The sequence below is a fragment of the Hoplias malabaricus genome, chromosome Y (assembly GCF_029633855.1).
Source record: "Hoplias malabaricus isolate fHopMal1 chromosome Y, fHopMal1.hap1, whole genome shotgun sequence".
Classification (NCBI taxonomy): Eukaryota; Metazoa; Chordata; class Actinopteri; order Characiformes; family Erythrinidae; genus Hoplias; species Hoplias malabaricus.
This window is the reverse complement of record NC_089820.1, coordinates 28961571-28989070: the sequence shown is the minus strand read 5'-3', so window position 1 is coordinate 28989070 and position 27500 is coordinate 28961571. Positions and strand designations below refer to the sequence as shown.

General features: G+C 44.6%; 1 protein-coding gene across 1 annotated transcript in view; it reads left to right on the top strand.

Moving 5' to 3' along the window:
- The window catches only part of LOC136678746 (transmembrane protein 132C-like), a 282915-nt gene that overhangs the window by 79084 nt on the left and 176331 nt on the right, over nucleotides 1-27500 (top strand). Inside the window, exons 2-3 of the mRNA XM_066656872.1 lie at nucleotides 15265-15685; nucleotides 16045-16494. Of these exons, the coding sequence (XP_066512969.1) occupies nucleotides 15265-15685; nucleotides 16045-16494 (871 nt within the window). The remainder of the gene's footprint in view (nucleotides 1-15264; nucleotides 15686-16044; nucleotides 16495-27500) is intronic.

Genomic DNA, 27500 nt, shown 5'->3' with positions numbered 1-27500 from the left:
TGTTCTTCATCTCTGTGGGTTTTTACTCTTTAATGACCACCCCTTTCAGTTTTCAATTTGATGGTGTTTTATGTTTTATACATTTATGCTCATGTTTGATGTGTGTTTTTTGTGTTTTATATTTTTCAATACTTTGTTTTAATCACTTGCTCATGAAGGGGCTCTGTAAAGCAGAACACATACACACACACACACACACACACACACACACACACACACAAGACTTGGAACAAATGACCAAAAGCTCATGTTTTATTAGTTTAAGATGCACCTCATCTGTCTTGTCAGAATGTGGAGTCCCAGAGAGAGAGAGAGAGAGAGAGAGAGAGAGATGGGAGCAGAGGGAGAGAAAGTGAGATAAATGACTAAAGAAAGAGAGTAAATGATGTAACTTTGCTGTTTTTTAACTTATATTAAAGTGCAAGAACTGCATTTATCAAACATACACTGTGTGTGTGTGTTTGTGTGTGTGTGTGTGTGTGTGTGTGTAAGACAAAACTAAATACAAGCTGTTGCCCAAAGCGATGCTATGCTACAATTCTACAGTTTTACTAGGAGTTGTGATGGTATCCCAGATGGTTGCTAGGATGGGTAGTAAACTATTTATGGTGGTTGCTATGCGATATTGTGTGTGTGTGTGTGTGTATGAGTGAGTTTGTGAGTGAATGAATGTGTGTATTTGTGCATGCTTTTGTAGAATGAGTGAATTAATTGGTTCATATGTGTGAGTGTACGTATGTGTGATTCTGTGAGTGAGTGAATAATAATAATAATAATAATAATAATAAATTTTTATTTGAAAGCGCCTTTCAAGAGACCCAATGACACTGTACAATAAATAATAAAAATAAAAAATAAAATAAAAATGAAAATAAAAAGTTAAAAAAGAAGAAGAAAGTCAATAAAAGGTAAATGCACATACAAACATAAAATGACCATAGAGACATATACATAGTATCATCCATATGCTAGTTTAAAAAGATGAGTTTTTAGTCTGGTTTTAAAAATATCTACAGATGAACAAGCCCGCAGTTCGTCAGGAAGACTATTCCACAGCTTTGGACCCGCAACACAAAATGCTCTATTTCCAGAGGTGCTTAGCTTAAAATGTGGGACCTCAAGCAAATGGAGGCTTGAGGACCGAAGAGTGCGCACTGGAGAGTATGGTTTCAGTAGACTACTTAGGTAGGAAGGGGCAAGGTCATGCAAGGATTTAAACACCAACACAAGCAATTTGTACTGTATTCGGTACTTCACTGGAAGCCAATGAAGACGACTTAGGACTGGAGTAATATGCTCCCAAGATCTTGTATGGGTCAGCACCCTAGCAGCAGAGTTCTGGACATACTGCAACCTACTCAAAGCCCGAGCAGGGAGGCCACACAACAGAGCATTGCAGTAGTCAAGTCTAGAAGTGACAAATGCATGGACTATGGTCTCGGCAGCAGTGAGAGAGAGAAAAGGGCGAATCCTAGAGATATTTTTAAGATGATAGAAGGCTGTCCTACATGTGTTGTTAATATGTGAGTCAAACGATAATGTAGAATCAAACATTACTCCGAGATTTCTCACTAGTAATGAGGTAGAGACAACAAAACCAGGGATACAAACAGTAGTGTCACCAAGCCTCCTAACTGTTGCAGGAGAAGCAATTATGATGGCTTCAGATTTTTTATTATTTAAGCTCAGGAAGTTCTCGATCATCCAAGCCCTCACATCAGTTAAGCATTCCAGCAAGGCACTAGGTGGCAAGCTGTGGGAAGGTTTTGTACAAATATATATCTGGACATCATCAGCAAAACAGTGAAACTGCAGCCCATGATGTCTAATGATGTCACCAAGAGGAAGGATGTACAAAATAAAAAGCAGGGGCCCAAGAACAGAGCCCTGGGGGACACCATGTGACAAGGAGCATGTGTCAGATCGAAAACTTCCCAATGAAACAAACTGCTGCCTACCAGAAAGATACGATTTAAACCAGGCTAATGCAGTACCAGTTACGCCAACCATGTTTTTGAGCCGAGTTAGTAAAAGGCTATGACACACTGTATCAAAGGCTGCAGTAAGGTCCAACAGGACAAGAAGACTCAGCAGTCCTTGGTCAGCTGACATCAGCAAGTCATTGACAACCCTAACAAGAGCAGTTTCAGTGCTGTGATTCCTCCTAAAACCTGATTGGAAGACCTCAAACAGATCACATGATTGAATATGTTCTGTTAACTGAGCAGCTACTGTTTGCTCCAACAGTTTAGCAAGGAAAGGGAGATTAGAGATGGGCCTATCATTTGCGAGGTTCTCAGGATCTAAGCCAGGCTTCTTGAGAACTGGAGTAATAGCTGCCAGTTTCAAAGAAGCTGGGACCATTCCTGAACTAAGTGAAGCATTGATAATTTTGGTAATGAGAGGACAGATGAATGGAGAACAGGCTTTCACCTGCTGTGTAGGAAAAGGGTCTAATTGACATGAAGTTGCCTTTGAGAAATTAATAATCTGTGAAACAAGCTGTTGGTTTACAGTATTGAAGGTGGAAAAATAGCTGCTGCTGAACTGAGGAGATAGTTGTGGAATGTTTAGCCTGGTTGCAGTGGGCTGGAACTGAGAGTAAATTGGAAGTATTTTATGATTGAAGAAGTCCATGAACCGAGAGCAGAGTTCAGCTGAAGGAACCATAGGGAAACTTTTCACAGGGCTCAAAAGCTTATTAACAGTATAAAAGAGAGCTCTAGGGTTACTGTGGGCACCAAGAATAACATCAGAATAATAGAGTGTTTTAGCTTCCTGTAGTTTTTTCTTATAAAACAATACATGATCACTGTAAGCAAGGGCATGCACAGTCAGGCCAGTTCTGTTTGAGAGTCGTTCAAGCTGGCGACCAATAGCTTTCAGCTGGCGCAGCTCAGCAGTGTACCAGGGAGCAGGCTGAGAAAATGTAACCAAGCGTGTTCTTAGAGGTGCCAGGTGGTTTAAAATATGTGACAATGTTTCGTCATAGTGGTCACTAACAAATCAGGATCTAAGCAATCAGGTACCGGGCTCTGACTGAGCATCTCCATAACAGCAGGAGGACTGATATTTTTAATGCTCCGGAATGTAAACTGGCGTGATTGATGCTGCCCTCGCAGTTGACATGATAGTGGAAAGTCAAAGAACACAGCTTTATGGTCAGATACACACAGATCAATGCCTCTCACATTAAAAGGGGTTTTACCCAGAGAGCAAACAGTGTCCAAGGTGTGGCCCTTGTTATGTGTAGGGAAATCAACGTGCTGAGAAATGTCAAAGCTCTGTAAAACATTAAGAAATTCTTTAGCAAACAAACAGTTACTAGAATTGATATGAATATTAAAGTCACCAAGCAGCAACAGATCAGAATAAACAGGAATAAGTGTGAAGATTAGCTCAGAAAACTCTGCCACAAAAACAGATGAGGTTTTTGGGGGGCGATAGATAAGCAGAACCAATACAGGTTTAACAGCAGAGACCAACAGCGCCAAACACTCAAACGATGTCATATTTGGGATTGAAACTGGATAATATCAGCGACAAACGTTGCCTTATTATTTAAGGAACGAACATTAAACAGAGCACATTTAAGATTATGATCAGTGCTCGGAGCGTGTAGAGATGTTGTAGACACGTAACACAGGTTCCGGTTATTTGCGTGATCAGTTGAGCCTGCCGTCGCCTGGGAAGATTTACGGCGACACGATGACCACAGCGAGGGAATATTGTTGGGGTGCTGATAGTAGTTATATGTCCGACCAAGACCCCGATGACAATATTTAGGTCGTCGCAAAATACCAAGGTGACGATGGATCAATAGAGGAGCAGGAGTTTTACACTGTGCATTTCGGAGCGTAAAAAGTTCACCAAAAGAGTACCTTATCCTCCTTGTCGTCATGATAAGGCCACAATGGAAGTTGCAGCCGTAACAGCCCAGGAGAAGCCAGAGAAATAATCCCGAAATAATCCACATAGCACGGGGGACACAAGTGCTCTCGCTGCAGATGTTAAGCACAGTCACGGACGCTAAACTCTAAGAGAGCTCAGAGCCACAAGGAGAAATCCAAGGCTCATATTACAGTAAATCCAGTACAAAGTTCGATAGTGTGTTGGGTTCCACAGTACTTTTGCACACAGCGGGCAGAAAAACCGAATACAAACTTTAAAACTTTTACAAACTTTGTCACCGGGGGAGAAGCGGCAGCCAAACGTGCCAGCGTATCTCTCGCAACCCGGAAGTCAGACCGAATAAATTGATGTGAGTTTGAGAGTGTATGAGTATGTGAGTGAATTAGTGAATATGTGAGTGTATGAGTGAGTATGTGAGTCTATGCATATGTGGGTGAATGAGTATGTGAGTAAGTGAGTAAATATGTGAGGAAATCATTGAGTATGTGAGTGCATGCATGAGTATGTGAGTGTATTAGTTGAGTGTATGAGTATGTGAGTGTGAGTTAGTATGTGAGTGAATGAGTGATTATTGAGTGAATGAATATGTGAATGAGTATGTGAGTGTGAGTATATGAGTGAATATGTGAGTCTATGCATGTGAGTGAATGAATGAGTATGTGAGTGAGTGAGTAAATATGTGAGTAAGTGATTGAGTATGTTAGAGCATTAGTGGGTATGTGAGTGTATGAGTGAGTAAGTGAATTAATAATCTTCCTCCAACATCCTCTAATGAGAAATGTGAGAGTCGATACTGACTCGATTTAAGATGATTTCACTGAATAAGAGCTCCATTTTTTTTGCAGCGTACAGATATATGGCGAGTTGGAGAGATGGATAGTAGTGTGTGTGTGTGTGTGTGTGTGTGTGTGTGTGTGTGTTGTGGAATATGAGATTTTTGGTGATGGATTGTATTGCTGTTAGCCTCCATTACGGCCGCGGTCAGAGGTCACCGGATCCTCCAGCTGGAGGAGAGATAGCGATTAACCCAGAGAGAGAGAGAGAGAGAGAGAGAGAGAGACAGACAGACAGACAGACAGACAGACAGAGAGAGAGAGAGAGAGAGAGAGAGAGAGAGAGAAAGAGATATGTGGGTTAGACTGAGTGCTGTAAATCATAATTTCAGACTTTTCAGAGCTTTGTGTGTGTGTGTATGTGTGTGTGTGTGTGGGTGGGTGATGGAATCCCAATCATTGTTAAAATGGGCTCATATTTATTTATTTGTTTATTTAAAGGAGCGATCTGTAATATATGTATTGTACAAAATCATGAAATGACCAAAATTTGTCATCAGAGATTTAGGAATCGTTCCGGAGCGGTGCTCTGTTGGTGTTTCAGCCTGTGACCCCACCCTCTGTCCAATCACAGTAAGGTTTACACACCATGGGTTGCCAGGTATGACACACAATAGCAGACACAAACAGTGAGTAAATGAATGGAGATCACAGTAGGTTCTACCAGAACTAAAAAGACTCTCGTAAAGCGAGAAGAAACACAGGCGATGTGTTTGAAAGTTGGAGGCAGCTTAGAGCCCAGGAGGACTACAAGAGGGACGCAGATTTGGCTGATTCTCTCCTGAACACGTAACGGCAAGTCATTTCTGAAAAAAACTATAAAAGCACAGACACATGTGTGGATCCAAGGTGTAAACTCCAAGGCTTGTGTGTTTCAGACGGATAAAAGTGAGTAATAGGAGCAGATTAAGGGATGTATCTGTGTAGTGTGTGTTAAGGAAATGAATAAATTGAGGAAATAGGCTTGTGTTTCAAAAACTAACATTAGCAGAGTGCCCTATTTAAGGTGGAACTGTTTGAATATGAAAATTGGAATCAAAAGCTAACATCTGCCTCCTAATAGACATTTAAGGTGGAAGGGATAAACCAATAAGGAAGATAACATCCACGTCTACTGAAGTATTTAATGTGGAAAAGGAGTGTCTTATATGAAGCTGGTAAATTCAGGAAAAACAGATGTTTTAGTGAAATGATGTACACTTTTCTGTGTGAATAGATTATGGCACATTTCTTTTTAGCTGTTACACTCTGAGGATTTTGAACTTGTGTGGGTTCAGTTATCCTCAATCTGGCAACCCGAATGAGCTTTGAATCTGGGGAGGAGAAAGAGAGGTACACACATATATCTCCACTGTTTTGAACATGGAGTGTAATACTCCTATTAAGTGCTTGTTTTAACAGTGTTACAGACTGCTCCTTTAATTACGTTCTGGCCAAAATCTTGTCCTGAGTTTAATCTGAAACAAAGTGCAATAATCAGGAGTTTGTCTCTGGGTGTTTATTGCAGTCACCCCAGAGAACACAGTGCTGGGGGTGGGGTGGGGTTGTACTCCTCTGACCTACCACTTCGCCACTGGGAATGGTGACTGTAATCTCATGTGCAGCTGCTCCAGCGTGTCCCGTTTCATTTCATGCTTTTCTGTAGAGATTATACACGCTGGGTCCACAGTGAGTAAACAGTAATATAATTCAATAAAATGTACTAATGTGCTGGCCCCAGTGTGTGTGTGTGTGTGAACTTGCTGCAAGGTCGTGTGGTTTGGACGCTGTAGTGAACAGCTGCTGATGCCACACGGTGCCAGGAGACAAAAGCCAAACTAAAAATTAGCCAAACCTGCAGAAAACACACAGCTATGTTTCAGCCTCATTACCACAAACACACACATCTTCATCTGTGGAGCTGTGACTTTAGCATTGTGTCATTCGTTCATTCATTCATCTTCTTGAACCACTTCATACTGATCAGGGTTGTGGTGGGTTCACAGCCTACCCTTCCCACATAGTCACACACACACACTCACACACACACACACACACACACACACACACACACACACACACACAGTCACCCAGTCACTCACACAAACACCCAGTCACACACACACTCACCCAGTCACACACACACACACACACAGTCACTCACACACACACACACACACACAGTGTCTTAGACCTGTGGACAGTTCAAGTATTTATTTATTTTTTTCACCTACAATGTTGGAAATTTCGTTGGCTGTGGACGTGTGAAAGAAACTGTGTGTGTGTGTGTGTGTGTGTTACTGAAGTGTTCTCTGTGTTGTTTGCCCAGGATAAACCCAGCAGGAGCGGTTTTACCGCAGATTCACGGCACATCAGTGTTTGTTTTCCGAGATCGTAGTGGGAAATTGAGGCCGTTGCCACAGAAACTTGGTGAAATCTGGGAGAGAAATCTCAGAATGTGAACAGTTCCCAGATGTAAAGACTTCCAGAGTTGTGCAGGTGAATCCTGGCTTCCTGAGACTTCATAAACACTGCAGAGCCTTTGAGCAGAAGCAGGCCTTTAATGAGTGGAGCTGCTGGGTTTACAGTGCTGCACTGAGAGCTGAGAAACATGGGGAAACATGTCCACCAATCCGCCACAAGATTAAAACCACTGAAGGGAATAGCGCTGATGACGTGGTTACAGTGCCCCCTGTGGCGAGGGGCTAATGTCAGGCAGCGAGTCTTGAAATTAAGGTTAAAAGCAGGAGAAGTTGTCAATATAAGGATTTGAGAGCAGAAATGCTGAGTGGGAAATTCTCCTGCTTCATGGAAAAAAAACAGATAGTTGTCCTTCTAAATAATGACTGTAAACATAACTGTATATGTTTAAGTAATAAATAGTACTGTGCATTAAAGGCGTCACGGTGGAGCAGCAGGTAGTGTCTCCGTCACAGCTCCAGGGTCCTGGAGGTTGTGGGTTCAAGTCCTGCTCCAGGTGACTGTCTGTGAGGAGTGTGGTGTGTTCTCTCTGTGTCTGCGTGGGTTTCCTCCGGGTGACTGTCTGTGAGGAGTGTGGTGTGTTCTCTCTGTGTCTGCGTGGGTTTCCTCCGGGTGACTGTCTGTGAGGAGTGTGGTGTGTTCTCTCTGTGTCTGCGTGGGTTTCCTCTGGGTGACTGTCTGTGAGGAGTGTGGTGTGTTCTCTCTGTGTCTGCGTGGGTTTCCTCTGGGTGACTGTCTGTGAGGAGTGTGGTGTGTTCTCCCTGTGTCTGCGTGTGTTTCCTCCGGGTGACTGTCTGTGAGGAGTGTGGTGTGTTCTCTCTGTGTCTGCGTGGGTTTCCTCCGGGTGACTGTCTGTGAGGAGTGTGGTGTGTTCTCCCTGTGTCTGTGTGGGTTTCCTCCGGGTGACTGTCTGTGAGGAATGTGGTGTGTTCTCTCTGTGTCTGTGTGGGTTTCCTCTGGGTGACTGTCTGCGAGGAGTGTGGTGTGTACTCTCTGTGTCTGCGTAGGTTTCCTATTGGTTGACTGTCTGAGAGGAGTGTGGTGTGTTCTCCCTGTGTCTGCGTAGGTTTCCTCCAGGTGACTGACATGAGCAGCATCTGCCTCATGTCACAGGGTTGTGAAGTTATTTCATTTTTAAAATAAAAAACAGAGAGTCGACTCTTTCAAAATACTTTCAGACTTTTTTTGGCCCGTTCTCACTGTGCAGAGAGTGGTTGGACAGTCTTACTCTGAGAATAATGTGGGATATTTCACAGCCAAATCTGCCCTGTGTCGACGGACTGAGAAAGAAATGAGTTTTCTTCATTTTAGACCAATATCTCAAAATCTATTGTTTTGCATCATGTTTTGTGTTTAATGTTTTGGTTTTGTGTCTGTGTTGTTCTTTGTTTATACCACAGAATTAGAAACAGAAAACCGAATACGTTGATTTACCCAATAGACAATTGGGAACTCAGCCTTCCTCTGTATTTCTTCTATTGCAGTATTAGTTTCTATCTATTTTTCATTGTATCCCACGACACTGGAATGAAACGTATGACTCTGATTGTGATGGGCAGAAGGTTTTGGTCAGTGTGTCTCTAAATCAGTGTCTTCTGGAGTGTTCTCAGTGTGCGGTGGTCAGTCACTGCCAAAAGTGTTCCAACCAGTAAACTGTCCACATGTTTTATATGCGCCCAAGGCTTTATAGTCCTCTGACGGACACTTGAAATCAGGCATGGTGACCTTCGACTTATGTGCAGCTGCTCCAGAGCTCATTATATGGGATGAAGTCACTGATAATTCACCCACTCTAAGCACTGTGTCTGTGTTTGGACGCAGTGTGTGAGCAGACGTCTGTAAGCACCTGAGTTGTGGAGGGTGGGGTCAGCCTTGGGTCTGGAGAGTGGAGCGAATCTGCGTTGGAGCAGAAGTGTGGGGAGTTATAGTGGTCTCCTCGCCCCGAGAGGGCCGTAAAAAATGCGTCTGTGTGCCAAACTGACGGGTCTCTTTGAGCCTGTCGCCTTCGTTAGCCTCACGTCTTGCTTTATAGCGCACATCCCTCATATCCACACTCCACAGGGTCTTCAACCTCATCCATCTCCTGCACCATCCATCCACTCCTGCACTCTGTACTACACCTGGTTTTGGATTAGCGCCTCTCAGTGGATAGGGTTAGCGTTACACTGCAACAAAGGATGGGTTCCTATTTTTAAAGGAATCAAATTCTTTTTATGCTTCTTAGAGAGGGTCCCCGAAGAATTTATGACACCTCCAGGCCACTGGGTCTCAGTATAACAGCTATTTCATGATGTGGCTGTTAGCACGTGTGCATGTGTGGTGTATAACCACATTAGCATGTGTGTGTGTGTGGTGTTTAGCCTCATTAGCATGTGTGTATGTATGTGTGGTGGTGTTTAGCCTCATTACCGTGTGTGTGTGTGGTATTTAGCCTCATTAGCAAGTGTGTGTGTGTGTTTGGTGTTTAGTCTTAGTCATTAGCATATGTGTGTGGTGTTATCTTGTTGGCACGTGTGTGTGATTGTGTGCATGTGTGTGTGTGGTGGTCTTAGCATGTGCCTGTGTTTGATAGTATTTAGTCTTATTAGTATGTGTATGTGTGTGTAGTGTTGTCTTGTTAACATGTATGTGTGTGTGTTGTTTAGTCTTGTTAGCATGCGTGTGTTTGTGTGTGTGTGTGGTGTTGTCTTGTTAACATGTATGTGTGTGTGTTTGTGTGTGCTGTGTTTAGTCTTTTCCTGTTGCTCAGATGTGTGTCCTGAGAGAGTCCAGGAGTGTCCCATATGTCTCCTCTGGAGTTTGAGTGGAGGTCTCAGTGCTGTCTCACCCTGGGCTCAGTGCTGAGATAATAACACTCCTGTTTATCTGCCACTGAACTAAAGACAGCACCAATGTTTCTCACCAGCGCTCAGAGCCCAGACATGAGAATCACAGGTATTTCTTCTGAGCATTTTTAGGAGAATCACCATTACATCTCGTGAGACATCAATGAGACACTTCTGAGAAATGAGAAATTCCTCTGGGTCAGACGTAGTGCTGCATTTGACACCTAGGCTAACTACCTGGGCTGCAGCCTTTGCTTCTGGACACATCAGTGGTTTGTGGTGTTCAGGAGCGCGCTGTGTCCTCTCGAAGATATGTAGTTGTAATTTGTTGTTTCGGGGGGTCCGCTAATGGAAAAGCAACAGCAGCTGAGGGGCTAAGTGTCGAGTGCAAAGTGTTAGAGTGTGAGACACCAACGAAGAAGAGTTCATTCATCATTTATTCTCAGAGCCACCACACTTCTGTGGCCTTTGTTTTTGTTTGGGGACAACTCTCTGTATGTGTGGGATATTTAGAGTAGATTGCTGACAGGGTACTCTCTCTCTCTCTCTCTCTCTCTCTCTCTCTCTCTCTTTGTCTCCCTGTCTCTCTATTTCTCTCTCCCTCCTTCTCTCTCTCCCTCTGAAGGGATTATTGTGTGGTTAAGCCGTCATCATGAGGCTCAGCGCCACTCCAAACTTCATTATATTTTCACACCTTGACTTTGCCCACCCCCCCACCCCCCCCCCACACACACACACACTCAGTAATACAGAGGGGAGATGAAATAAAGAAGCGATGGAAGATAGTCCCAACACATTCCAGTCAGCTTGTTGAGGTTTGTGATGATTCTTCTGTTTGTTTGTGGAAAGCGGCGCGAAGCCAAATGCCTGACTCAGCAAAATAAATAAATATATAAATAAATAAATAAGTGAAACTCCAGAACAGAGGGAGTGTGTGAGTCTGGAGGAGAGAGGAAACGTTCAGCCTTTCTTTTAAAAACACTGGGTTATTACCGGCGCGACAGTGGGTGAAAGCCTAGTCACACTCCTGTTTTCCGGCGAGATTTCAGGAGCGAGAAGTTTCATTCCTTTCAACTGAGTTCACCACCGTGACTTCCAGCGCCGATATGCAAAACGCACATGCAAATTCTTCTTTCGTGAGCGTCTCGAGGCAGACAGGGAGGCAGGATGCAGTCTGTGACGAGAAACGAAACCCAAACCGAGGAGAAAACAAAGAAACAAGAACAAGATTACACCCAGGGACCGGTTTAGTCCTGCTCTAACTCCCTCCTGGCTCCGCCCCTTGGCAAATACTCACACCTGCAGTGACTCAAAGTCTCATTGACCCTCTTGTGACAAATCCTTTGTTTGAGGCTGTTTTTGTGAACTGTCTGTTGGTTATTCCTGAGGTTTGAGTGCTGTGGAAGACTGCCCCTTTTTTCATGCCACAGGAATATACACATTACACACAACAATGTGAGGCCCAAGGCAGGACCATTGCTTTCAACTGGTGTACACAGACAAGAACAGGAGCAAAGACAAGAACAGGAGCACAGACAAGAACAGGAGCACAGACAAGAACACGAGCACAGACAAGAACATGAGCACAGACATGAACAGGAGCACAGACAGGAACACGATCACAGACAAGAACAGGAGCACAGACAAGAACACGATCACAGACAAGAACACGAGCACAGACAAGAACACAAGCACAGACAAGAACACGAGAACACAAACACAGACAAGAACACAAACACAGACAAGAACATGAGAACACAAACACAGACAAGAACACGAGAACACAAACACAGACAAGAACATGAGAACACGAGCACAGACAAGAACACAAGCACAGACAAGAACACGAGAACACAAACACAGACAAGAGCAAAAACACAGACAAGAACACGAGAACACAAACACAGACAAGAACACGATCACAGACAAGAACATGAGAACACAAACACAGACAAGAACACGAGAACACAAACACAGACAAGAACACGATCACAGACAAGAACATGAGAACACAAGCACAGACAAGAACACGAGAACACAAACACAGACAAGAACCTGAGAACACAAACACAGACAAGAACACGAGAACACGAGAACACGAGCACAGACAAGAACACAAGCACAGACAAGAACACGAGCACAGACAAGAACACGAGCACAGACAAGAACACGAGCAAAGACAAGAACACGAGCAAAGACAACAACACGAGCACAGACAAAAACACGAGCAAAGACAAGAACACAAAGACAACAACACGAGCACAGACAAGAACACGAGCAAAGACAAGAACACGAGCAAAGACAAGAACACGAGCACAGACAAGAATACAAGCACAGACAAAACACGAGCACAGACAAGAACACGAGCACAGACAAGAACACAAACACAGACAAGAACACGAGCACAGACAAGAACACGAGCAAAGACAAGAACACGAGCAAAGACAAGAACACGAGCAAAGACAACAACACGAGCACAGACAAGAACACAAGCAAAGACAAGAACACGAGCACAGACAAAAACACGAGCAAAGACAAGAACACGAACAAAGACAAGAACACGAGCACAGACAAGAACACGAGCACAGACAAGAACACAAACACAGACAAGAACACGAGCACAGACAAAAACACGAGCAAAGACAAGAACACGAGCAAAGACAAGAACACGAGCACAGACAAGAACACGAGCAAAGACAAGAACACGAGCAAAGACAACAACACGAGCACAGACAAAAACACGAGCAAAGACAAGAACACAAACAAAGACAACAACACGAGCAAAGACAAGAACACGAGCAAAGACAAGAACACGAGCACAGACAAGAACACAAACACAGACAAGAACACGAGCAAAGACAAGAACACGTACAAAGACAACAACACGAGCACAGACAAGAACACGAGCACAGACAAGAACACGAGCAAAGACAAGAACACGAGCACAGACAAGAACACGAGCAAAGACAAGAACACGAGCAAAGACAACAACACGAGCACAGACAAAAACACGAGCAAAGACAAGAACACAAACAAAGACAACAACACGAGCACAGACAAGAACACAAACACAGACAAGAACACGAGCACAGACAAGAACACAAACACAGACAAGAACACGAGCAAAGACAAGAACACGTACAAAGACAACAACACGAGCACAGACAAGAACACAAGCACAGACAAGAACACAAACACAGACAAGAACACGAGCACAGACAAAAACACGAGCAAAGACAAGAACACAAACAAAGACAACAACACGAGCAAAGACAAGAACACGAGCAAAGACAAGAACACGAGCACAGACAAGAACACAAACACAGACAAGAACACGAGCAAAGACAAGAACACGTACAAAGACAACAACACGAGCACAGACAAGAACACAAGCACAGACAAGAACACAAACACAGACAAGAACACGAGCACAGACAAGAACACGAGCACAAACAAGAACACGAGCAAAGACAAGAACATGAGCACAGACAAGAACACGAGCAAAGACAAGAACACGAGCAAAGACAACAACACGAGCATAGACAAAAACACGAGCAAAGACAAGAACACAAACAAAGACAACAACACGAGCAAAGACAAGAACACGAGCAAAGACAAGAACACGAGCACAGACAAGAACACAAACACAGACAAGAACACGAGCAAAGACAAGAACACGTACAAAGACAACAACACGAGCACAGACAAGAACACAAGCACAAACAAGAACACAAACACAGACAAGAACACGAGCACAGACAAAAACACGAGCAAAGACAAGAACACAAACAAAGACAACAACACGAGCAAAGACAAGAACACGAGCAAAGACAAGAACACGAGCACAGACAAGAACACAAACACAGACAAGAACACGAGCAAAGACAAGAACACGTACAAAGACAACAACACGAGCACAGACAAGAACACAAGCACAGACAAGAACACAAACACAGACAAGAACACGAGCACAGACAAGAACACGAGCACAAACAAGAACACGAGCAAAGACAAGAACACAAGCACAGACAAGAACACGAGCACAGACAAGAACACAAACACAGACAAGAACACGAGCAAATACAAGAACACGTACAAAGACAACAACACGAGCACAGACAAGAACACAAGCACAGACAAGAACACAAACACAGACAAGAACACGAGCACAGACAAGAACACGAGCACAAACAAGAACACGAGCAAAGACAAGAACACAAGCACAGACAAGAACACGAGCACAGACAAGAACACAAACACAGACAAGAACACGAGCAAATACAAGAACACGTACAAAGACAACAACACGAGCACAGACAAGAACACAAGCACAGACAAGAACACAAACACAGACAAGAACACGAGCACAGACAAGAACACGAGCACAAACAAGAACACGAGCAAAGACAAGAACACAAGCACAGACAAGAACACAAACACAGACAAGAACACGAGCACAGACAAGAACACGAGCAAAGACAACAACACAAGCACAGACAAGAACACGAGCAAAGACAAGAACACGAGCACAGACAAGAACACAAACACAGACAAGAACACGAGCACAGACAAGAACACGAGCACAGACAAGAACACAAGAACAGACAAAAACACGAGAATGTAAAATGTAAAATGAATTGCAAATCCAGGCTCGTCAGCTGCCCTCGTCACCCTGAGCATTTTCATGGATCCCAGTGCCTCCACACACACACACACACACACACACACACTAGCAAGCCCTGTGCGGTGAGGGGGCTGTGTTAGGAACAGAGACCTGTCTTGATGAAATCTTCACTCTTCACACAATGTAAATAGCAGCTGGAAAATATCAAGTGTGTGTGTGTGTGTGTCTGTGTGTGTGTTCTCTGTGCAGAATTACTGTAGAGTTCAGCACATTCACAAAAGCATGTATGAAAGGTCGCTATGCATTAAGACTTTAGAAACACACTCATGCACACAGGTGTTCTCTCTCTCTCTCTCTCTCTCTCTCTCTCTCTCTCTCTCACACACACACACACACACACACACACACACTCACCTCGAACCTCTCTGTTCAAGATGAAAACTGACAGAAAACCAACAGGGCAGTGTAATCACATCTCACAGTGTTTATCTTAGAGAGCCACTGTTAAACATTAATGTCTCTCACTCTCTCTCTCTCCCCCTCTCTCTCTCCCTCTCTTTCTCTCTCTCTCCCTCTCTTTCTCTCTCTCTCTCTCTCTCTCTCTCTGTAGTGTGTGAGAGCAGGTCGGGGGTGATGATGGAGGTGGTCCCTCGTTTCTCATCATCTTCTCTGACGTATCTCCCTGTTTCCTGTCAACTGTTGGGTACTGACTCCGCCTCTTTTTTCCTGCGGGAGGCGGGGCAGGACGTGATGCGTAATGGGAGCCTGCAGACTCGAAGCGAGACCCTCTTCCTACAGCAGCCCTCAGGCCCCGCTCCCTTGCTGTCCGTCAACTGTAGCTACGGAAACCTGACGGCTGACGCCCCTGTCCCCCCAGAGCTCCTGCAGGGGGCGCTAACCACCGCCAACACACACCTCGCCAACACGCTACACCTGCCGCCCGGCTGGAAAGTGAGGGCACATCTGGTTACCACGGCAATAAAGGCGGAGCGACCACAGGCTTACCTGCTCTTCTACCTGGCGGGACGCAGGTGAGGACCACTCCAGCCCCTTAAAACTTTTGAGACATTAATGAGACAAAACAGAGACATTAATGCGACAATACAGAGATGTTAAAGTGGAACTTAACATATATTAATGAGACAATACAGATATATTAATGAGAAACTACAGAGATGTTAAGGTGGAAATACAGGGATACAAATGAGGCACTACAGAGCTATTAATGAGAAACTACAGAGATATTAAGATGGAACTGAGAAACTACAGATATATTAATGTGAATCTGCAGATATATTAATAAAAACAGAGGCAATGTTAATTTGAACTTATAGATATTAAGGTGGAACCACAGTGATATTAATGAGATCTATTATTTGTTTTTCCCCAGGTGGGACGATGACCCCGATGACTCTGCTCTGCCATGTGTGCGTGTTTTGGGGGTACGGGATCACGGAGAGGGTGTCGTGTCTGGTTCCTGTCGCCTGCGGGGCAGCGTGGGAGTGTGTGTTGTGCGGCTGGATGTGCCAGGGACCTGGTTCTCTCCCTCTCTGGCCCCTCCTCCTCGCCGGAGGACCCAGGAGCCACCTCCCATCCCCACAGTGGAGCTGCACTACACACTCTCTGAACAGTGCGTAGGGGCTAGGGCACAGGAAGGGGACACGCAGCGGATTGGGACGCTGACCCTGGGCTCGGTGGATGGGAAACTCGAGGGAAGGAGGCTCCAGCTCGACCGGAACGTCCACATCATTGCGCCGTCCACTCCGGTCAAACAGGGACAAACTCTCAGCTTCCAGATCCTCGTGAACACATCGGCGACTTTGGAGCAGTTCACTCTCAGGTACATTTCTCAGATCCCTTACTCACTCACTCATTCACTCTTTCACTCCCTTATTCACATATTCTTCTCCTCCCTCCTTCAGTCACTCAAGCAATATCCACCCTCTCACACGCGATCATTCACTCCATCACACTCTCTCCCTTACTATGTCACTCACTCACTCACTCTTTCACTCCTTTATTCACAGATTCTCTTCCTCCCTCCCTCAGACACTCACACGCTCTCACACTCCCAAACTCACACACTATTTCACTCACTCTGTCACTCACTCCCTCCTTCAGTCACTCAAGCATTACCCTCCCTAACTCTCATATTTACTCACTTACTCACTTTTCCTTCACTCTGTCACTCAGTCCCTGATACACACATTCGCTCACTCACTGCAGTAGCAGCTTCTACGAGTCAAGTCTGATTTATTTGTATAGCACTGTTTACATCCTGAGCAGCAGGTAGTGTCTCTGTCACAGCTCCAGGGTCCTGGAGATTCTGGGTTCGAGTCCCACTCTGGGTGACTGTCTGTGAGGAGTGTGGTGTGTTCTCTCTGTGTCTGCGTGGGTTTCCTCCGGGTGACTGTCTGTGAGAAGTGTGGTGTGTTCTCTCTGTGTCTGCGTGTGTTTCCTCCGGGTGACTGTCTGTGAGGTGTGTGGTGTGATCTCTCTGTGTCTGCGTGGGTTTCCTCCGGGTGACTGTCTGTGAGGAGTGTTGTGTGTTCTCTCTGTGTCTGCGTGCGTTTCCTCCGGGTGACTGTCTGTGAGGTGTGTGGTGTGTTCTCCCTGTGTCTGTGTGGGTTTCCTCTGGGTGCTCCGGTTTCCTCCCACGCTCCAAAAATACACGTTGGTAGGTGGATTGGAAACTCATAAGTGTCCGTAGGTGTGAGTGTCAGAGTGAATGTGTGAGTGTGTGTAGCCCTGTGAAGGACTGGTGTCCCCTCCAGGGTGTGTTCCCGTCTTGTGCCCAGTGATTCCACCGGTTGTAGACAATGAGTAAATTAATGTTTACATTCTCTCACATGCCTGATGGTGTGAGAAAGCCACAGGTGATCAGCCGAAGAGCTCCAGAGAACACAGTTCCACTGTTCTACACACCAGAGGGACTCCATCACTCCAGAGAACACAGTTCCACTGTTCCACACACCAGAGGAACTCCATCACCCCAGAGAATACAGTTCCACTGTTCCACACACCAGAGGAGCCCCATCACTCCAGAGAACACAGTTCCACTGTTCCACACACCAGAGGATCTCCATCACTCCAGAGAACACAGTTCCACTGTTCCACACACCAGAGGAGCCCCATCACTCCAGAGAACACAGTTCCACTGTTCCACACACCAGAGGAGCCCCATCACTCCAGAGAACACAGTTCCACTGTTCCACACACCAGAGGAACCCCATCACTCCAGAGAACACAGTTCCACTGTTCCACACACCAGAGGAGCCCCATCACTCCAGAGAACACAGTTCCACTGTTCCACACACCAGAGGATCTCCATCACTCCAGAGAACACAGTTCCACTGTTACACACACCAGAGGAACTCCATCACTTCAGAGAACACAGTTCAACTGTTCCACACACCAGAGGAACCCCATCACTCCAGAGAACACAGTTCCACTGTTCCACACACTAGAGGAACCCCATCACTCCAGAGAACACAGTTCCACTGTTCCACACACCAGAGGAAGCCCCTCACTCCAGAGAACACAGTTCCACTGTTCCACACACCAGAGGAACCCCATTACTCCAGAGAACACAGTTCCACTGTTCCACACACCAGAGGAACTCCATCACTCCAGAGAACACAGTTCAACTGTTCCACACACCAGAGGAACCCCATCACTCCAGAGAACACAGTTCAACTGTTCCACACACCAGAGGAACCCCATCACTCCAGAGAACACAGTTCCACTGTTCCACACACCAGAGGAACTCCATCACTCCAGAGAACACAGTTCAACTGTTCCACACACCAGAGGAACCCCATCACTCCAGAGAACACAGTTCCACTGTTCCACACACCAGAGGAACTCCATCACTCCAGAGAACACAGTTCCACTGTTCCACACACCAGAGGAACTCCATCACTCCAGAGAACACAGTTCCACTGTTCCACACACCAGAGGAACCCCATCACTCCAGAGAACACAGTTCTACTGTTCCACACACTAGAGGAACCCCATCACTCCAGAGAACACAGTTCCACTGTTCCACACACCAGAGGAACTCCATCACTCCAGAGAACACAGTTCCACTGTTCCACAGCCCGATGCTGGTATAAAGCTGTAGTCCATTTGTAGGCATTGTTAAACAGTATTATGGTGTTTACAGTTCTGATCACATGATCTCACATACTTATAATAATAATAATAATAATAATAATAATAGTCAAAGTATGGCTCTGTAGCTGGAGGTTCATCTTCACTCAGACGTTCAATGAAAGCTAAAATTTACAGCATTCACATCCATCATCATAACTCTGACACTTCAACCACTAAAACCCATTATTCGCTCGTTATTAGAGTCAGGAGAGAGAAAGTGAGTGAGTGTGTGTGTGTGAGAGAGAGAGAGTGAGTGTTAATGGAAGAGAGAGAGAGAGAGAGTTAGTGAGTGTAAGAGAGAGAGAGAGAGTTAGTGAGTGTAAGAGAGAGAGAGAGAGAGAGAGAGAGGGAGAGAGAGAGACAGTGCAGCTGCACATGACCCTAAGACCACCAATGCTTAGAGTGGACCAGATTGGTGTAAAGCACAGAGCTGTGTTCTCAAGAGCGATGGACCTCTGGGATGAGCTGGAGTGCCAGAACTCACTGGAGCTTACTGACGTTCATGTGAAGGCTGAATGCCATCAAATACTCACAGCAATGTACATCCAGCCTTCCCAGAGTACTAAGCCCGGCATGTGCTCCACTCCACACCTGTGGCCCATGTGGTCCGCTGCAGCAGCTCCGGGATCAGTGATGGGGCTCATTCAGCACAGACCTTTACTAAAGACCCCACAACCCTCAAAGACTCCACGACCACTTCTCTCTGCAGCTTTAGATTACTGAGTGAAGGAGTGGGTGTTAGTGAGTGAGTGTTAGAGTCAGTGAGTGTTAGTGAGTGAGTGTTAGAATCAGTGAGTGTTAGAATCAGTGAGTGCTAGTGAGTGAGTGTTAGAATCAGTGAGTGTTAGTGAGTGAGTGTTAGAATCAGTGAGTGTTAGAATCAGTGTGTATTAGAGTCAGTGAGGTTTAGTGAGCTAGTGTTAGAATCAGTGAGTGTTAGAGTAATTGTGTGTTAGTGAGCGAGTGTTAGAATAAGTGAGTGTTAGTGAGCTAGTGTTAGAATCAGTGAGTGTTAGAATCAGTGAGTGTTAGAGTCAGTGAGTGTTAGAATCAGTGAGTGTTAGAGTCAGTGGGTGTTAGAATCAGTGAGTGTTAGGGTCAGTGAGTGTTAGAATCAGTGAGTGTTAAAATCACTGAGTGTTAGAATCAGTGAGTGTTAAAATCAGTGAGTGTTAGAATCAGTGAGTGTTAGTGAGCTAGTGTTAGAATCAGTGAGTGTTAGAATCAGTGAGTGTTAGAGTCAGTGAGTGTTAGAATCAGTGAGTGTTAGAGTCAGTGAGTGTTAGGGTCAGTGAGTGTTAAAATAAGTGAGTATTAGAGTCAGTGAGTGTTAGAATCAGTGAGTTTTAGAGTCAGTGAGTGTTAGAATCAGTGAGTGTTAGGGTCAGTGAGTGTTAAAATCAGTGAGTGTTAGAATCAGTGAGTGTTAAAATCAGTGAGTGTTAGAGTCAGTGAGTGTTAGAGTCGGTGAATGTTAGGGTCAGTGAGTGTTAGTGAGCAAGTGTTAGAATCAGTGAGTGTTAGAGTCAGTGAGTGTTAGAATCAGTGAGTGTTAGGGTCAGTGAGTCTTAAAATCAGTGAGTTTTAGTGAGCTAGTGTTAGAATCAGTAAGTGTTAGTGAGCTAGTGTTAGAATCAGTGAGTGTTAGAATCAGTGAGTGTTAGAGTCAATGAGTGTTAAAATCAGTGAGTGTTAGAGTCAGTGAGTGTTAGAATCAGTGAGTGTTAGGGTCAGTGAGTGTTAAAATCAGTGAGTGTTATAATCAGTGAGTGTTAGAATCAGTGAGTGTTAGAGTCAGTGAATGTTAGGGTCAGTGAGTGTTAGTGAGCTAGTGTTAGAATCAGTGAGTGTTAGAGTCAGTGAGTGTTAGAATCAGTGAGTGTTAGGGTCAGTGTGTGTTAAAGTCAGTGAGTGTTAGTGAGCTAGTGTTAGAATCAGTGAGTGTTAATGAGCTAGTGTTAGAATCAGTGAGTGTTAGAGTCAGTGAGTGTTAGAATAAGTGAGTGTTAAAATCAGTGAGTGTAAAATCAGTGAGTGTTAGTGAGCTAGTGTTAGAATCAGTGAGTGTTAATGAGCTAGTGTTAGAATCAGTGAGTGTTAGAGTCAGTGAGTGTTAGAATAAGTGAGTGTTAAAATCAGTGAGTGTAAAATCAGTGAGTGTTAGTGAGCTAGTGTTAGAATCAGTGAGTGTTAGTGAGCTAGTGTTAAAATCAGTGAGTGTTAGAATCAGTGAGTGTTAGAGTCAGTGAGTGTTAGAATCAGTGAGTTTTAGAGTCAGTGACTGTTAGAATCAGTGAGTGTTAGAGTCAGTGAGTGTTAGAGTCAGTGAGTGTTAAAATCAGTGAGTGTTAGAATCAGTGAGTGTTAGAGTCAGTGAGTGTTAGAATCAGTGAGTTTTAGAGTCAGTGACTGTTAGAATCAGTGAGTGTTAGAGTCAGTGAGTGTTAGAGTCAGTGAGTGTTAAAATCAGTGAGTGTTAGGGTCAGTGAGTGTTAGAGTCAGTGAGTGTTAGAGTCAGTGAGTGTTAGAATCAGTGAGTGTTAGAATCAGTGAGTGTTAGAGTCAGTGAGTGTTAGAATCAGTGAGTGTTAGAATGCCAGGAATCATGAGGGTTTATATGAGCTGCATGAATACAGGATTTAAAAGAAATGCTTTTTTCCTATTTTTCTCCCATACTCCCCCTTGGAAATGAATAAATGATATCAGTGATGTTAGAAATAATGATCACAGTGATTTATAAGCGCTGCTGAGGACCTGTGCGAGGTGTTATAAGGCATTGTGTAGATCTTATAATGCATTTCTGAAGCTGTGTGAATGCAGGACTCATAGGAACTGCTACCCGCTTTCTGTTAACCAGCGCTGGATTCTCATCATACGATTTCCCTTCACAGAAAATAGCAGGAGGAGGATTCTGGCAATGAGAAACACACACACACACACACTCATCTCATTACAGGAAAGTCTAGCTTTCATTTCTCACCCTGCGTTGTGGTGAAATTGTAAAAAATCAAAACGGCGGCGTCTCCAGCTCGTGGCGGGTGATCTCTCTCCGCCAGCGTGTTTTTATTTTTATTTTTATTATTTTATTTCCCTGTTTGTGAGGTTTTTTTTTTTGCTCTCGGTGTGTTGCTGAATGCAGCTCGATATAGAAACACCTCAGGCTCCGTCTGAAGACAAAAACAAAGTTTCCTCTCCTTCTTTGTGTCATACGTGAAGCGGAAGGAAGGCTTCTCTGCAGCTTTCTGTCACCGAGCACTTCATTCTCCTTCTTCTTAAAAGTAAATTAATATGGAATATTCTACACGATAAAAACAAGCTCAGAGGTCAATAACATCAGTAGTGTTTATGTTAGTACCAGTGATATACATAGAGTGTTAATATTAATGTCAATGATATTACCACAATTAATATAATAATATCTTTAAATCAAGCAGAATCTGTATCGATGGTAATATTAAAAATATATTTAGTGTTAATATACATCAATGTCAATACGATTATCAGCATTAGCATTAGTATTGTGATCAGATTCTGATCCGTATCAATATTAGATCAGTGATAGTATTAATATCAATACTGGTAATATGATCAATATTAAGATCAATAATATGTAAATATCAGATTTAATCACAGATCATCTCAAAATAATTGAGAGAACACAGTTACACTGTCCTCTGTCCAGACTGTGGTGGGTATTGGAGGGGATTTTATTCCCCTCTGGTGGACTCTTGTCAATGGGCATGGTGACTTTAACTCATGTGCAGCTGCTTCAGATCCGATCAGTAAACACTAGGGTTGGGCGGTATCATCTCAAAATGTGGACGGTATTTATTACGTGTGTGTGCTGTGTCAAATTTCTGATCTGTCTTTAAGAAATTGGCCAAATATTTTTGTGCATTTAAGAGAGCCACCGGAAGGGGGCGCTGCGGGAGCTCACTGACTGGAGATGTGACCGTCTGAAATCGGGGAAAAACAAGCCCTGAAGCCCACCGCAGTGTGAGTTGTGAGTGATGCGTAAACTGTGTTTAAGAATGAATAGTAGTTACTGTAGAAGCTAATGCTAACCGCTACAAATCGCTGTGTTAATTCATAACGGTTCTAAGAACTGACAGTGGTTACTGACAGTCTCATATTCACTCAACGGTTGATATAAACAAGTGCGGCAACTGTGTTTGTTCATCTCCTAGCAACAGAGCCGCTGTATATCACATGGAGGGCTGTGCGGAGCCGGGAAATTTGTTCAGACATTTTATGGTAATTTCTTTTCACACATGAACCAAAAGGAACAGCAGATTTTCATAATGTAGCGGAGTTAAAAGTGAAAAGTCGCCCAAAGTAAAAATACTTGAGTAAACTACAAAAAAAGTGCTTAAGTACAGTATCGAATTACATTACATTACTTCATCACTGTCCACCACTGGCGGTTAGCTGTTAGCTCCAGCTGTGTTTATGAACTGTATAGAACCACCTTTATTTTTTTATTTAATATTTTTATTTTCTAGTGGCTGAAATTTGCTCTCTTATCATCAACATGTGTGTGTGTGTGTGTGTGTGTGTGTGTGCATGCACTGTCGGGCTGTGATGAGCTGAACTGCACTGCACAAACACTCAGAAAACCCTTCACTCGACTTCGCTGTGCTCACAGGCTGAGTGCAGCTTGACAGTGCACCCCCACACACCCTCCCCATGGTGTGAAACGTGGAAACGTGGCATTTCCTTGTCTTTGCACAAAGAGATTGTGCTGTGGCATTTTACCCATCTGTGGCATCAAACACACACACACACACACAAACACAGAGAGAGAGAGAGAGAGAGAGAGAGAGAGAGAGAGAGAGAGAGAGCAGTGTGCAGTCGTCCCAGCACCTGGGGAGCAGTTGGGCTTATGTGTCTTTATCAAAGGGCACCTCAGCTGTGGATGTTGAAGGAGGAGACAATGTGTGTGTGTGTGTGTATGTGTGTGTCTGTAACCATTATCCAGTTCGGGGGCGGTGATGGGTCCGGAGCCTACCCAGAATCACTGGGTGCAAGGCACACCACACTCCTCACAGACAGTCACCCAGAGGAAACCCACGCAGACACAGGGAGAACACACCACACTCCTCACAGACAGTCACCCGGAGGAAACCCACGCAGACACAGGGAGAACACACCACACTCCTCACAGACAGTCACCCGGAGGAAACCCACGCAGACACAGGGAGAACACACCACACTCCTCACAGACAGTCACCCGGAGGAAACCCACGCAGACACAGGGAGAACACACCACACTCCTCACAGACAGTCACCCGGAGAAAACCTACGCAGACACAGGGAGAACACACCACACTCCTCACAGACAGTCACCCGGAGGAAACCCACACAGACACAGAGAGAACACACCACACTCCTCACAGACAGTCACCTGGAGGAAACCCACGCAGACACAGGGAGAACACACCACACTCCTCACAGACAGTCACCCGGAGGAAACCCATGCAGACACAGGGAGAACACACCACACTCCTCACAGACAGTCACCCGGAGGAAAGCCACGCAGACACAGGGAGAACACACCACACTCCTCACAGACAGTCACCGGGAGGAAACCCACACAGACACAGAGAGAACACACCACACTCCTCACAGACAGTCACCCGGAGCGGGACTCGAACCCACAACCTCCAGGTCCCTGAAGCTGTGACAGAGACACTACCTGCTGCTCCACCGTGCCGTCCCTGATTTTTATTAAAAAATCGTAATAATAATAATAATAATAATAATAGTAATTGCTGTAACACAAAGGATAACAATGAGTCTTATTTCTTACGAAGCTGTCTTACTGCCCACTGCCTGCAGAGAGCGATGTCTAGCCCCCACATTCAGCATCCACATCCTACCACTACCTGCCATCCATACCACAAACATCGCACACGAGACGGGTGGTGAACACAGATTCCAGGGGCAGGGAAATGCAAATTACTCCAACCAAACAGTAATGAGATGGGCGGGAACATGCAAAAAGAGTGGGCGTGGCCTTGTTGGGATTATGTGGCCTTGACTTTGGGTTTGTGTCGGTTCACGTCACTCTCCAGGAGAGCCGTAATTTTTATGCGTCCTCACGCTCAAGAGGACATTCTCTGTCTCTCTCTCTCTCTCTCTCTCTCTCTCTCTCTCTCTCTCTCTCTCTCTCTCTCTCTGTGTGTGTGTGTCTCCCCCTTTCTGTCTCATTATCCTCTCTGAAATATTCATTTGGAAGGATGCAGTGAGAGAGACATTAGTGGTGGTTAAGAGCCGTGATGGATCTTTGAGGGAAGAACTCAAACCCCCACAATCCCTTGGGACAAAAAACTCCAACCCCCATAATCCCCTGAGAGACATTCGTTCTGAAAATGGAGCTGTGTTTATGGTTTTCCATTTCTCCACTTTTTTGCTTAAGAAACAAAAACAGTTTTAAATTGTGTTTGTGTGCAGGAGTGGGTTTGTATGTATATACGTGTGTGTGTGTGTGTGTGTGTTGGAGCTTTCCTGACTGAAGTTATGATTACTTCTTATATCTTACACTTCTTAAACTCTTTCATTAAACACACAAACCCTGTTTCTCACCTCACGTTATCAGCGTCAGAAGTGCGTCTGCTGTTGGACGTACAGGGGATGTTGGGTTCCCAGAGTCCTTTTTCTCTTGTGTCCAAACCCTTCTCTGGACAGTAACAGCTCTGGCCTCTGCCCATATCTGACCGTGTATATTACACCAGGAACATTCAGTCTGTGTTGACACAATGTCCAAACTTCAGAGAATGTTTCTTTGCCATTTGTTGCTCTTGCTGCTTGCTCTGGAAAAAGGTCCAGTGCTTGTATGCAGCCCTGGTTCTGTAAATAGGAAACAAAGTTAGTGCACTCAGCCACAGCCGGGAAACGTCACCTGGAGGCTGTGATGTTGCTCTATTCTTGCTCCATAGGGGGGTAACACTGACTTATTTTTGCTGTTATAATTACATTACTTAAGGTGGAACTGCCTCTAAATTCAGGAGAGCGCTAACTGCATGAACGTAAACACGGAGAAAAAGTGCTACAAAACTAAACAGCTAGAGTTACACAAGAGTTTCTGTGGGAATTCAAACAGTGAATAAACACTTACAGACAATTTACACTTCAGACACCAACAAGATACAGTCGCTTCTTACTCACACACACCGCTCCACATTAAAAGATACAGTCGCTTCTTACTCACACACACCGCTCCACCTTAAAAGACAAAGTCACTTCTTACTCACACACACCGCTCCACCTTAAAAAATACAGTTGCTTCTTACTCACACACACCGCTCCACCTTAAAAGATACAGTCGCTTCTTTCTCACACACACCGCTCCACCTTAAAAGATACAGTCGCTTCTTACTCACACACACCGCTCCACATTAAAAGATACAGTCGCTTCTTACTCACACACACCGCTCCACCTTAAAAGATACAGTCGCTTCTTACTCACACACACCGCTCCACTTTAAAAGATACAGTCGCTTCTTACTCACACACACCGCTTCACTTTAAAAAATGCAGTGTTTCTGAATGAACACAAACAGAAGAGAAGTCTGTTTAAATAAATTTAAATAAAGGCCTTTGAATATGGCCTTTAATATTGATGGATTTTATTGATGAAATGATATATCAGTCAAACCCTGGTGACAAATCCAGTGTGTGTGCATGTGTGTGTGTGTGTGTGTGTGTGTGTGACTCTACTCTGTAGCCGTTGCTTGGAGTTGGTCTGATCTGCCATCAAACTCCAGGATAATCTTATTGTGTGTGTGTGTGTGTGTGTGTGTGTGTGTGATTATGTTAAACTACAGCAGTGATGTGGGGTCATGAACAGCTCGGAGCTGCTCTAAAGCTGCTTTTATTTCTCGTCTCGTCTTGTTCTGATCTGCGCAGCACTTAACACAGAGCTGTTTAACACAGAGGGCAAAGCCCACGGAGAGGAAACGTCACTCAGGCTCACACACACACACACACACACACACACACACACACACACACACACTCTCTCTCTCTCTCTCTCTTTCTAACTGAGGGATATCTGAGCTCTGGTAATACATCGACTATTTCACACATGGACAGAATGTAGATGATGGAATTAAGACCCGCAAATACTTCCAGACCGCAGCATACAGCACTGTGCACACGTCAGAGATAACCCTCCACTTCTTTAATTTAATGTCAAAACTCACATCAAAAGAAAGCTCATAGTTTTCCAGCATTTAGAAAACATTGTTTGTGCTCTGTCCCTCACTGTCAGTTTCTCAAAGAAGGGTTTTATTTTACTGATCGCCCCAGAGCCCAGACCTCAACATCACAGCATGTGTTAGGGATTCATTTGGAAATAGAAGGTTCAAGCAGCTTCTCAGATGGAGCTGTGGAGGTGTGGCTGAGCTCTGCGAGGATCCTGTGAAGAGTGGACATTCGGATCCCTTTGAGATCAAATTCAATTTTATAATATTAAACTAAGTACCATTCATTCATTCATTATCTGTAACCCTTATCCAGTTCAGGGTCGTGGTTGGTCTGGAGCCTACCTGGAATCATTGGGTGCAAGGCAGGAACACACCCTGGAGGGGGCACCAGTCCTTCACAGGGCAACACACACACACACTTTCACTCACACACTCACACCTACGGACACTTTTGAGTCTCCAATCCACCTACCAACGTGTGTTT